General features: G+C 44.2%; 1 protein-coding gene across 1 annotated transcript in view; it reads right to left on the bottom strand.

Annotated features, from left to right (window-relative positions):
• Window positions 1–14,269, bottom strand: part of LOC111152440 (butyrophilin-like protein 1) — a 74,764-nt gene that overhangs the window by 7,100 nt on the left and 53,395 nt on the right. Inside the window, 9 exon segments of the mRNA XM_022510940.1 lie at window positions 2,422–2,448; window positions 3,310–3,336; window positions 3,429–3,449; window positions 3,694–3,894; window positions 4,009–4,196; window positions 4,198–4,282; window positions 9,962–10,124; window positions 10,126–10,290; window positions 10,292–10,311. Of these exon segments, the coding sequence (XP_022366648.1) occupies window positions 2,422–2,448; window positions 3,310–3,336; window positions 3,429–3,449; window positions 3,694–3,894; window positions 4,009–4,196; window positions 4,198–4,282; window positions 9,962–10,124; window positions 10,126–10,290; window positions 10,292–10,311 (897 nt within the window).

Here is a 14,269-nt window from a genome sequence, read left to right as displayed (position 1 = left end):
AAAAAAAAAAAAAAAGAAGCTGAGCCACTCATGGGCCCCTGAAATATATTTTTTTAATTCAGGAAAAATAGCCAAAATGTGGAAGGAGCCGAGATGTCCTTCAACAGATAAATATATAAAGAAGATGTGGTTCATATATACAATGGAATATTATTCAGCCATCAGAAAGGATGAATACCCACCATTTGCACTGACCTGGATGGAACTGGAGGGGATTATGCTAGGTGAATAAGTCAAGCAGACATAGATCATATGGTTTCACTCATATGTGCAACATAAGGAATAGCATGGAAGACATTAGGGGAAGGAAGGGAAAACTGAAGCGGGGGTGTGGGGAATAAGAGAGGGAGATACTAAGAGAGATTGTGGACTCCAAGAAACCATCTGAGGATTTTAGAAGGGGGGGGGTGGGAGGATGGGGTAGCCTGGTGATAGGTATTAAGGAGGGGATGTGTTGTGATGAGCACTGCATGTTAAATGCAAATAATGAATCATGGAACAATAAACTAATGATGTACTGTATGATGACTAACATAACATAATAAATATTTTATCAGTATGCTTCATGAGAAAAAAATATTTTTAAATTAATTAATTAATTAATTAAATATACCATGCACATCAATTCAGCACAGAAGGGGGAGATGTTAAATATGATTATTTGATCATCATTTTTTTAAAGATTTTTTACTTATTTATTTGACAAAGATCACAAGTAGGCAGAGGCAGGCAGAGGGAAAGGAGGAAGTAGACTCCCTGCAGAGCAGAAAGCCTGATGTGGGGCTCCATACCAGGACTCTGGGATCACGACCTGAGCCGAAGGCAGAGGCTTTAATCCACTGAGCCACCCAGGTGTCCCTGATCATCATTTTTCACATATATCCCAAGCGAGGCTCTCTAAGGAGCCTTACACTTCTGGACCCCTGGTTTCCTTCACCTCTGGCTTCCCCTTCTCTGTTCTCACAGTTTATATCCTTGATCATAAATAGAAACAGTCAAAAAGATAAAGCACATATTACACAAGTTCAAAGGCCCCAGATTCTTAACCTACCCCGGTACTAAAAGAACCTCTCGATAACTTTTCATTGCTTTAGGATCCCCAGACCACTCTCCTGTCCCCACACCACTGGAAGATCAAGATGATCTCATTATCAGAGGCAAATCTGGTTACATGACTACTTTCAAACAGCTTAAAACAGGTATAATTCCTCTCAGAAATCTCTCAAACAAGTATCAGGAGTTTATTACTTTTCATATATGCAAATAACTTGCACACCCTCTTGTATACTGCCCACTCAAACCACCACAGCTGTGATTTGGGGTCTCACTTCTACCACTCTTATCTGCCCATAATCTCTCCAAAGGAATCTCAGCTTTCCTTCTCTACTTTCTACTTTCCTTCTACTTTCCTTCTCAGCTCCTTCTCTTTTCCTAACACATTTTTCCTTTCCTGATTTGAACTCCACTTTTCCCTAGTAAAGAATTTTAACTCTTCTAGGTTTCTCCTTTTGCATCTTCACACTTTGCCTCCAAAAAACCCAACCAAGTTAAGCCCATTATGTAAGAGCAATATTCTCCTGAAAGGAAAGATAATGCTTGAAACAATTATCAGTAGCTGTTTTTAAAAACATATACATATTACATATCCTAATGTTAATATTTAATATATAATTTATATTTAAAAATATAATAAGATTATAATATATATAAGTTATTGTTCTTCTTACACAACAATATATAAAAGATATTGTATGTAATTGCAGGTGGTCACAGACCGCAACCCCAGGAATCTATAAATATCGTGGTGGCTCTGCCTCTCAGATTCAGATCAACTGCTCTAAAATATTTAAATCCTCAACACCTAAGGAGGCTTAAAGGAAGAAACCCAGTTCCAACAGGGAGTCAGAGCATGAGGAAGCAAAATAAAGACCAACGTGCCAGAGGTCTAGCAAGAAACAGGAAAATCAAAACCAGAGACAAAAAAAAAAAAAAAAAGTGGGAATTTCAGGGAAAACTGGATTCACAATCAAGACTCCACCTAGGAAGACATGAGTCCTAAGCAGGCAAGCTTGATTTCTGAAATCCTCTACATACAACAGTTTCTGATTTATAAAGGCACAATCCTGTTCCAGGCTCTCCTTATAAATAACCTCTCTGTTGTCAATGCAACAATTAAAAGTATGAATTGAGCAGTGGTTTCAGAGGGTGTTGGTAACCCTAACAGTGACCTGCAGCAGAGAATGGGTCAGAATGGAGGCAGAACTGTCATTCCAAAGATAGTCCTTACAGTCTTAAGAGAAAGAAGACAAAAGTGACAAGGGGAGCATGGACACCAACACCATCCTATTGTAGGGTCTGATACATAGAAGGTGGCCGATTTGACCCAGGGGAGATACAGTAACAGGAAACTGAGTAGCATACCTGCATACATATATGCCTTCCTCCAGACTGAAAGGGAACACATGCTGGTGAGACCTCAGTCAGAACAAGTCTGCTCAGCATTCATCTACTGACCCTTGCCTCCCCTCTGGGCTACAGGTGACACTAACTGCAGAGTGGGGAGAGGTTGGACAGGAAATGACCTCCTGCCAGGTGCTGACATACACTGTATAAAAAATTACAGGGTTAAAATATATAAAATTCCATAAGTATAAAAAATCATTACTATACCTGGTGATTTTGAACACAGAGATATTTGAGAAATAACCCAAAAGGAGAGATAATTTCATGCCGGGGTGTGAGGTGAACTCTGGGGAAACAGTGGTCAATCCTTCTCAGATAACACAACCACTGTTTGGGGGCATTGACAACTCATTCCACCCATTCTCACACATAGTCTGTCCAGTCCTCTACCCATCACTTTGTGATCACAACTTCCAGGAACTAGAGAAAACACACTCTCCCTGGTTGGTATTATGGAGCTAAGGTCACACTCCTATCCTTAGTGACCACGTTAATTTATATAGTTCTTTTCCTGAAATCTCAGAGAAGCTGGCTTTTGGATTCCAAGTGCTGACAGAACTAGTTGGACTGAAGGCAAAAGAGCTAGCAATATGGCACATAGGTCAGCATTGGAATAAACCCAAGATGCACGACAGACTCCAGGAACCACCATCACTCCCGGGTTCCCAAGAACTGGGTGGGAAACAGTGGCCTAGATTGGAGAAAGCTCAAGGAACAGAGTTTTTCCCTCCACCAGCTTGTTTCTGCCCCAGAGAAGGGTCCACATGTTTCTGCCTGAAACAAGGAGAGGGGACACCTTGACTTAGGTGGAACAAAAGACCCAAGGACACCTGGACAGTCACTTACCGGTCAGATAAACAGATTTCCTCCAGTCTGAAAGGCAACACAGGAAACAGGTGAGCTAAGAACCAGAATGTCTCCTTCAAAGAAGACACAGAAACTTCTAGAGAAAAAGCAGAACTTACTGAGATCTGCTTGGAGTTCATCTGAAAGAGAGTGAGAAATAAGCATGAAGCCCCATCTCTAAGAACAGCAAAGATTGCACCTGACAAACCCACAATTGCACATGTAAGTATCCTAAAAGTTATAGCTCCAGATCCAATGAGCCTCCACAGCTCCATGTCCTCTCTGGACCTCCTCAGCCACTTGACCCAGGGCAAGGGCCCTCTGTCCACTTTTCCTCTGCACCAGCTGCCACACTCACAGACTGTGGCCACTGCCCTGCCTTACCTCTGGCTTTCAATGCCTCCTCCTTTGCCCACTGGTCCTCCACTTTTTCCCTATGGAGTTTCTCCCATTCCTTCATCTCCTGGCACTTAGCAGTTTGTCCTCCCTTGGTGTAGTAGGCAGTCCCAAAGAATAAGAATATCAACAAGGTCAGGATCACCATGAAAGCTGACATCCAGAGAGAAGTCTGGGGAAAGAAGTCCTCTGTGACCAGCCATACACACAGTCAGGGGCACAGCCCAGTACAGTCCATGCAGCACACCCAGGGACTCCCAGTCCCTCCCTAAGACCCTACTGGGAGAGAGAAACAGCACGGACCTGGGAAAGAAATGACAATTGCTTTCTCTTGGCTCAGGATTGGGTTAAGAAGGGAGCAGGTCACATTCTCCGAAGAGCTATGTTTCACCACCAGCACAGCCTCCGCATTGAACAGCCCTTCAGCATTTTGGGTATGGGTCTCAGAGAATGTCAAAAACTTCTCTCCACTGAGGGCTCTCCACTGCACCTGGGAACCAACCTGGCACCTTACACAACACTCAGACCCCGTCCTCCTCTGGCCCTGCGATGTGCACTCGAGGGGCAGAGCCCACACCTGCAAGAAAGAAGCTGGAGAGTACAGGAAGTTCTCCCAGAGCCCAGGGAGGCAAGCAAAGCCTTCCTGTGCACACCTCCAGGGGCAGCATTGCACTCTGGGGGCTCCACTGGGGAGTGACCATGGCAGGGAGCAAAGCAAGGATCCTACCACAGAAAACAAAAAAGGAGGACCATGGGGACCTACAGTAGGCATAGAAGGCAGGACTCTTCTCCCCAAACATGAGGGTGGGAAGTCCATTGTCCAGAGTAACAGAAGGAGGAATTTGCCCTCAGATTCCATCTTTCTCTGCTCTTCTCACCTCACACACTCTCCAGGTCATCTGCACACCCACTGTCACTTGGTACATCACTTCACCTTCAATAAATCTAGCTACCTCCTGAGGAACCTCCCTAATATCCACATTCCTGAGGGTTACCTCTCCCTGAAATCCCTCAGATGCTTCAAACTCAAATCCTGAACAGGTTCATACTTGGTCCCATCTTTGATAGTCTGATCATGAAAACATTCCAATCCTTTAGCCTTCCTTACATCCAGCTCACCCTTGGCCACATACTGTTAGTGCCTTCACACAGTGCTTCTAGGCTCCATCATGTGACTCGACTCAGCCACTGAGAGTTCAGGGAATATGACTCCAGCAGTGGTTGGAAACTACTTTTGCCATTTGCCTTGCCCTCTCCCATGAAAAGGACATGCTCAGGCTAGCACTGCCTTTCTAGCTATAGTTGTCCTAGACCAGTCAAGAGCCAGCTAAACAACACCACGTGAGCAAACCCAGCCAAGGTCCACTGTCAGGACAAATAAAAATTAAGGCAAAGAGGCTAATTGTCGCTGTTGAAAATAAGGGAAGAGAGTCCCTTCCTTTTTTTTATTTTTTTTATCATTTATTGAGAAAATGTGTGACTGTGAGTGCTTTTTCTCCCCTTTGAAATGTACATAAGTCCATTGAAAAACACAGATAGGCCTTTTGCCAGCTTTGTGGTCCAGGGATGTCTTTCTCAAATATCTGGGAACCTTGTCTTTGAACGGCTCACTCAAGAAAGACAACACCCCTCTCTCATCCTTCCTGTGCCAGGGTATGGGTCTAACCTCTGTGGGCACTAGGATCATTGTATAAAACTGCTTCCTGTTATAAAAATGGGAGAATTTGTTTTTCTTCTGGATGAGGCCAACTACCTAACATAGATGGTCACCCTATTACTATGTAAATCTAGGGTGAACTATTTGTGACAGATGGTGCTGTCATATCCACTTACTTGAGAGCTAGTAACAACTATCCTGAGAAGATATGTGTAATGAGCTGTGTCTGCATGGCTATGATTTTCTTTGTCTTTGCATCTCTTCAAAGATTGAATATGATGCACATCACATTTTGGTAAATCTAATTTTAAAATAAAAAGGTTTTCTTTCCCACTATCTGTGTGAAGGAGATTTCTCAGAGATTTCCTTTTAATTATATTTCTCCAACATGACCAAAGATGTATGAGCAAACCCAGTTAAGATTAGCCGAATACTGCTACAAATGGCTAACAGACACATGAAAAAATGTTCAACATCACTAGCCATCATGGAAATAAATATCAAAACAACATTGAGGGGGAACTGGGTGGCTCACTCAGTTAAGCCTCCAACTTTGGCTCAGGTCATGATCTCAGGGTGCTGCATTGAGCCCTGCTCAGCAGGGAGTCTGCTTCCCCCATCTCTCTCTGCCTGCTGCTCTGTCTACCTGTGATCTCTCTCTCTCTCTTTCCAATAAATAAATAAAATCTTTAAAAAAACCACATTGAGATATTACATCAGTTAGAATGGCAAAGATTAACAAGGTAGTAAACGACAAATCTTGAGAGGATGTGGAGAAAGGGGAACCCTCTGACACTGTTGGTGGGAATGCAAGTTGGAGCAGCCACTTGGGAAAATAGTGTGCCAATTCCTCAAAAAATGAAAAATAGAGCTATCCTATCACCCCACAATTGCACTACTGGGTATGTACCCCAAAGATACAGATATAGTGAAATGAAGCCAATATTCATAGTAGAAATGTCCACAACAGCCAAACTGTGGAAGGAGCTGAGATGCCTTCAACAGATGAATGGATGAAGAAGAAGTGATTCATATATAAGTGGAATACTACTCAGCCATCAGAAAGTATGAATACTCACCATTTGCACTGACATGGTTGAAACTGGAGGAGATTATGCTAAGTGAAATAAGTCAAGAAAAGAAAGACAATTATATGGTTTCACTCATATGTGCAACATAAGGAATAGCATGGAAGACATTAGGGGAAGGAAGGGAAACCTGAAGGGGGGAAATCGGAGTTGGAGATGAACCATGAGAGACTATGGACTCTGGGAAACAATCTGAGGGTTTCAGAGGGGAGAGGGTGGGAGGATGGTTTAGCCCAGTGATGGGTATTATGGAGGGGATGTGTTGTGATAAGCACTGGGTGTTGTATACAAATAATAAATCACTGAACGTTACATCAAAAACTAATGAAGTACTATCCGTACTTGAGGAACTATAGAACACTCATGAAAGAAGTTGAAGAAGACACAAAAATGGGAAAAGCATTCTATGCCCATGGATTGGAAGAATAAACATTGTTAAAATGTTTATATTGCTTAGAGCAATCTATACTTTCAATGCCATTCCAATCAAAATTCCACTGGTATTTTTCAAAGAGCTGTAGCAAACAATCCTAAGATTTGTATGGAACCAGAAGAGACTCCGAATTGCTAAGGAAATGTTGAAAAAGAAAAACAAAACTGGGGGCATCATGTTGCCTGATTTCAAACTTTACTACAAAGCTGTGGTCACCAAAACAGCATGATACTGGCACAAAAACAGACACATAGACCAGTGGAACAGAGTAGAGACCCCAGATATAGACCCACAACCTTATGATTGACTAATCTTCGAGAAAACAGGAAAAATATACAGTGGAAAAAAGATAGTCTCTTCAATAAATGGTCCTGGGAAAATTGGACAGCTGGATGTAGAAGAATGAAACTCAACCATTCTCTTACACCATTCACAAAGATAAACTTGAAATGGATAAAAGACCTCAACGTGAGGCAGAAACCCATTAGATTCATAGAGGATAACATAGGCAGTAAACTCTTCGACATTGGCCACAGTAAATTCTTTCAAGATACGTCTCCGAAGGCAAAGGAAACAAAAGTGAAAATGAACTTTTGGGACTTCATCGAGATCAAAATCTTCTGCACAACAAAAGAAACAGTCAACAAAATGAGGAGGCAACCCAGGGAATGGTAGAGATATTCGCAAATGACAGTATAGACAAAAGGCTGATATCCAAGATCTATAAAGAACTCCTCAAACTCAACACACACAAAACAAATAATCATGTCAAAAAATGGTCAGAAGACATGAACAGACACTTGTCCAAGGGAGACATACAAATGGCTATAAGACACATGAAAAAATGTTCATCATCATTAGCTATCAGGGAAATTCAAATCAAAACCACATTGAGATACCACCTTACATCAGTTAGAATGGACAAAATTAATAAAACAATAACCAAAAACTGTTGGAGAAGATGTGGAGACAGGGGAACCCTCTGACATCGTTGGTGGAAATGTAAGTTGGTGCAGCCACCTTGGAAAACAGTGTGGAGATTCCTTAGGAAATTAAAAATAGAGCTACACTATGACCCTGCAATTGCATTACTGGGTATTTACCCCAAAGATACAGATGTAGTGAAAAGAAGGGCCATTTGTTCCCCAATGTTCATAGTAGCAATAGCCACAGTCACCAAACTGTAGAGAGAAACAAGATGCCCTTCAATAGATGAATGGATAAAGATGTGGTCCATATACACAATGGAGTATTATGCCTCCATCAGAAATATGAATGTCCAACTTTTGTATCAGCATGGCCTGGAAGAGATTATACTGAGTGAAATAAGTCAAGCAGAGAGAACCAATTATCATATGGTTTCACTTACTTGTGGGGCATAAGGAATAACACAGAGGACATTGGGAGTTTGAGAGGAGAAGTGAGTTGGGGGAAAACGGAGGGGGAGATGAACCATGAGAGACTGTGGACTCTGAGGAAAAAACTAAGGGTTTTGGAGGGGAGGAGGATGGGGGATTAGGTGACCCTGCTGTTGGATGTTATGGAGGGCACGTGGAACACTGGGTGTGGTGCATAAACAATGAATCTTGGAACACTGAAAAAAATTTTTTTAATTTAAAAGAAAATGATTGTGTGTTGAAAAATGTTAACATTTTGGATATATTGGGTTAAATAAAATATTGCATTTTTTAAAAACTAATGATGTACTATATGGTAACTAACATAACATAATAAAAAAAGAGCAGCCAACTACATGAGCACTGGGTGTTATATGCAGCTGATGACTTATTGAACTCTACATCTGCAATTAATGATGTAGCATATGTTGGCTAACTGAATTTAAATTTAAAAAAATATATAAAACTGGAAAATGAAGAGAAAAAGAAGAAGCCAAACACAGCCTAGACTAGCTAAATTCACTTAATGCCCAAGTTAAATAAATAGCTATCTGCCACTGAGAGCTCTGCACTTTGTGTTACACAGCATCACGACAATTAGGAAATAACTTATAATTATCAATATTTCTACTACAGTTAAACAATTGGCAAAAGAGAAACCCTAGGATTCTCTGTAGTCCCCTTTCCCCCCTTCACCTATCACCAAATCTACTGACTCATTTGTGTCTCGTTTCCAAACCACTCTGAAGCCAAATATCTCCCACCCCAGAGCCCCCACATGAAATCAGACAGCCAACCTTCCTCTGTGTAACTACGTTCATGCCTTCAGTCTCCTCACCTTCCATCTATCCTCCCTCACACAGTCAAAGCAAACCTCCACCCTACATCATTCTGTTCAAAATTTCCTCATCTCTACATTCAAACTCTGTTACACAGCACAAAAAGCCTTCTATACTCTCACATATGTCTCTCCCCCACTAAACAGCTGTCCATTTCTCCCCAGTTTCCACTCCTGCACTCCCCTGGGAACACACACTCCAGCCCTAGGACTATATGGTTAACTCTTCATAACCACAACCACCACGCTCTCTGTGCCCCTCATAGTCCAGACCACAAACCAGAAAGGCCCTTTGGAAGAGACTGGTGATCCCAAGTACCTTCTCAAGTATGTGCTGCTCATGAAAGTTTCCTGATCAGTCTCTTCTTTGTGCACCTGGTCCAGAAACACCTGTTTATGCCAGGATTCTCACTTCTCCCCACCCCACTATTCACCTCTCACTAACCATGTGGCCTCCTTGTGTGCCCAACACACCTGCCACATGCCTAACTCGGTTATATCACATAGCTGTTCTTATGCTTGGAACTCTCACCCCCAGATATCCACTTCTCCAAATGCCTACTCACGACTACCTAACACCCTCTATAACCCAACTGTTTACACTTTTATTGCTTTTAGAAAATAAACTCTACAGAGCAAGGATCATGGTTTGGTTCAGTAATGCCCCCAGGTACCCAGAAAGGGAGCTGACACTTCATGGGGATTCTATATGCACAATGAATTAATGAATAAGTGAAGACACCTCCTTTCCTTCAGCTGTAAAATGAGGGACTGATTTAGTTGGCCCCAAGTTTGTTCCCAGCTCCAATACTACAGCACACTAAATATAGATCAATGACCCACCTGCCCCCTTCAGTTCCAAACTGGCAGATTCACAGAAGCTTCCCTTTCTGAAGAAGCAGGTATATAGCCCGTTGTCGAAAGCCTGAACCTTGTGGATGTGCAGGATGGTCTCTCCCCAGGTGAGGAATTCCTTCACCAGTGAAGTCCGCCCTGTGTACTGGGCCCAACTGCACCTCTCTCTGCTCCCACTGGTTTTGATAGATGAACACTGCTTCTGAGAAATTTGAGCGGAACCACCACAGCTCCATGTTCTCCACATTCATGGCCAGGAACACATGACATGGCAGCATTATGACCCCACCCAGCACTGCCACAGTGGGTTTCTGAGGAGCCAATCAACACGAACTCCTCTGTGGACACAGACATAAGGGTGAGAAAGCAAGAGAGATGCAGGACAGGGAAGGGAACACACTGTCAGGTGGGAGGTCCAGAAAAGTGGGGGTAAGAGTCAGTTAGGAGGTCTTGACCTCAAGGACTCAGCTTTTACCACTTTGTACCTGGGCAAGATCCTCTTACCACATACTTGAGACCCAGCAATGATGTCAAAGAGACTCCCACAGCAGCCCGTGCTCCTGACTCCAGGCCCTTCCATGAAGGACTCTCTAACTCAGTGGTTCCTACTTTCCACAGGCATCAGAATCACCAGGAAGTCTTGCGAAACACAGACGGCTGGGCTCCACCCCCAGAGCTCTTGGTTCAGTAGTTTTGGGGTGGGTCTAAGAATGTGTATTTCTAAGGGGGTGGTGGGGACTCTGTTACTAATGCTCCAGGGACCACACTCAGATCCACAGCTCTAACCTGCCTCGTCTTGGGACAGGACTGAAAACTGACCACAAAACACCTGTGGCCTAGGTGGGAACTCTCTGCTCATTCAGCCAACTCAGGAACTTACCCACACCTACTCCTAAGTTAGATATTTATCCCCATATCTTAGTACTCTGGTGGATTACATTTGCACTAAACCTAGAGTCCACAGCTATTTCTGTTAAAGCCTGTTCCCACTCCATCACCTATAGGATGCAAATCACGACTTCTTACAACAAAAGGTTCACTTCACTTCACTGCTGCCACCCCCGCAGTCTCTGGTCTTCTGAGAACTGATGGACATGTCATGACAGGACACTTCTCCAAGAAGCACCCATGCTGGATCTCAGAAGAGTGACTTCTCACCTCTTGTGCTACTCAAATTTGGCTGACTCACTATATGTCTCACTCAGATGAGAGTGACTACACTCCCTGTGACTATTCTCTCCTATGTGCATGACTCTTTCAATCCACAAGCAAAACCATGTCCCTCCTCTGCTCAAAGCCCTGCAATGGCTCCACAGTTCCCCACATGGCCCATAGGCCCTATAGGGATGACCTGCCACTGCTCTCTGACCCCCCAACCCCTGCTTCTCTCCCTTTCCGTCACTCTGCTACAGCCAACACTTATTTCCTTGGCTTCCTGAACAAAGAAGAACACTTCCAGCTTTGCTCTGTTTGCTCTGCATGATAGAATCCCTCAATCCTGGGGGATCCTCACAGGATGACACACTGCCTCCACCATGCTTCATTCCCATCTCACTACCTGCCTGTCCAGCCCTTTGGAAATGTTCCCAGCCTGCTCTGCCCACAGGACCAGACCTTTGCTGCCTCAGCACAGGGGTCTCCTCCATGTCTGCATGAGTCACAGGCGACCACAGATGCCCAGAGACACAGGGCATAGACTCAGGTCCCTCTCCATGAAGAACACAACAAGCTCCTCTTTGCTGTTCTTCTGCTGCCCCCTAATTATAACCAGGGAATGACTGAGAAGCATGAGAGTCAGACTGCATCCTCCTCAAGGACACTGTGGCTCCCACCACACGCACATTGTCCTGGGGTCCTTTGCTTGTTCAGTTCACCTGAACTTCAGTCCCATCCCCCCACCCAGCCCTTTGCTTCTCAGGACAAGGCCCTGGCCATTCACACAGCCAATGCTCAGTCAATTTTCCATGATGGGTCCACAAAAGTCATCCTCTCTATCCTTGAGGTGCTTCTGCCTCAGGATAAAGGATCCCAGCAGGGCAGGAGCAGCAGAGGGTAAAATGAGCCCCGCTCAGAAAGAAGGGCTTCACACCACTTATATATGGGAGGCAGTCAGTGGTCTTAAAGGACAGATTCTGGACTGCTGACATCTCCTCCACTCACAGACACTTTCTGTGTGACTTTCTTTAACAAGTTTCTTCATCTGCTGTGCCTCATCTGCAAAATGGGGATAGTAAGAGTATAAGGTATACCCCAAGGTATAAGCAGAATCCTCTCAATATGTATATGCATCCTATGAAATTATGTCATTAGAACAGTACCTGGTCCTGGGAATGCTACAGAAATGTCATTAAATAAATAAGTCAAATGCTGCCCCCATTATTATCTAGCACCTCCACCTCTAACCCTACCATGATCTCAGCCTCCTCCCCATAGCCAACAGCTCTGAGCTTTACTCTTGTTGCCAAACAAGTATCTTCAGAACCAACTCACCTGCTTGAAAACCAGGGACTTCATAAGCATCTCTAACTCAACAGTGCAAGATCTCAGTTGACCCCAAATCTGCTCTCAGATTGCCTCAGCAGTTTGCTGCTCTGAGCCCCACACCCTGCTTCCAGGTCCAATATGGGTGATGCTGGCTTCTCTTGTCTGAGAGGTAGTGGTTCCCGGATGAGTGGAGAAGGAGAGCCTGGCACAAGTTGCAGGGGTCTCTCCTGAAACAGGGAACTGGGGCACTAAGCACTTCCAGATAGGAGAATCTGCCCTGCAGACTCTGCCCTGCCCTCTGGATGGTGCACCCTAGTTATCAGGAAGGAAACAGCATAATCAGAGCCACAGAAACAGGACAAGCACAGTTACACTGACCCATTCTGCAGGAGGACACACAGAGACACAGACTTAGCAACCATTTATTGGACAACTACTACTCTCCTGGTCACCTAACTGTTCACTACTAAGATGACACCATGTCTGTGGGTGTATCATGGATCCACCAGTGTAGCTGTTTTGCCTTTCTTCACCAGGAGACCACCCACATCATCCCACGACCTGGCAATAGGCAATTTAGTATTGGGCATTAGCATCATTCAGGAAACTGTCCCTGCAGAAGTAAATGCACAGTGCTCTGTGGCTGCTTAATACTGTATTATCACACAGCCCCTCCCTGCCAGGTCACATTCTGCACCAGGAAATGTGGATTCTCTGGCCTCTGAAGAAAAACCATGGAGCACTAGGGCTTCTTCTCCAGCCCCTCGCTTGCTGCACTTCCTCATCTCAGTAAAGGACAACTGGCTTCACCCAGTTATGTCTGCCAGAAACTTGAAGCACATTCCTGACACTCCACGTTCTTAGTCTACTTCCAACATACTAGAAAGTTCAAGAGTTTCTCAAATTCATATTCACTGCCAGCACCTACCTACAACACTCTTATGTCCTCCCTGATCCAAACTGGGGGTCTCTGTTTCCTGATGAGTATCCCTACCACCTCCAGCCTTACCTCCTCAAGCTCATTTTCTTTTCTTTTCTTTTTTTTTTTTAATGAAGGCCCGTAGCGTGTGCTTTCACCAATGTCACAGATTTGATATATTCCAAGGCTTGTACAACCATTATCTTAACTTCGGTTTACAACATTTTCATCACAACCAAAATCAATTCCTGTACCCATTAGTAGTCATTTCCTATTCTCACCCCTGTCCCCATCCTCTCCTAGGGAACTAAGCAATCGGGAATTTACTCACATTCATTTTCACTCCAAGGTCATGATCCTCTCAAGTCAGCTTATGTTAGGTCTCCTCATCCCTTCAAGGGATCCCCTGCTAATGAGATGAGAGAGATCCCCCTCTCATCTATGGCTTTCAGGTCCTGTCTTTGTCTCTGACATCATCCATCACTTACCCAGTTGGTTGCTCACTAGCCTGGGTGAGTTCCTCCAGTTCATGGAGCTTCCCCAGCCTCAGGCCTTCTCACAAGCCACTGAATGTTTCTCTCTCTCTCTCGCTCTCTCTCTCTCTCATCCCTCAAACTGGTTACCATTGCAATCTTGCCTGATGTTATCTGTCTCAGTGGGGCCTTCACCAACCTGCTCATCCCCACATGTGCCCCATACATGTGTGTGTTGGGGGTTTAGTGGCCCTCTGTTCTCCTCCACAGCCCTGACATGTGTTCTTCTGTGAACTGTTTGTGGCATCCACAAAGGGAGGCACTGTGTGCCCTGGTCATGTGTCTAGCACACAGCACTCAGGAAACTGCTTGGGCTCATGTGCAGAGGAGTCATTTCAGCAGCACATTGGCTACCCAGCC

The sequence above is a fragment of the Enhydra lutris genome, unplaced genomic scaffold (assembly GCF_002288905.1).
Source record: "Enhydra lutris kenyoni isolate GAN:26980312 unplaced genomic scaffold, ASM228890v2 scaffoldscaffold28, whole genome shotgun sequence".
Taxonomy (NCBI): domain Eukaryota; kingdom Metazoa; phylum Chordata; class Mammalia; order Carnivora; family Mustelidae; genus Enhydra; species Enhydra lutris.
Note: the sequence above shows the minus strand (reverse complement) of the source record. Positions and strands in the feature narration are given on the sequence as shown.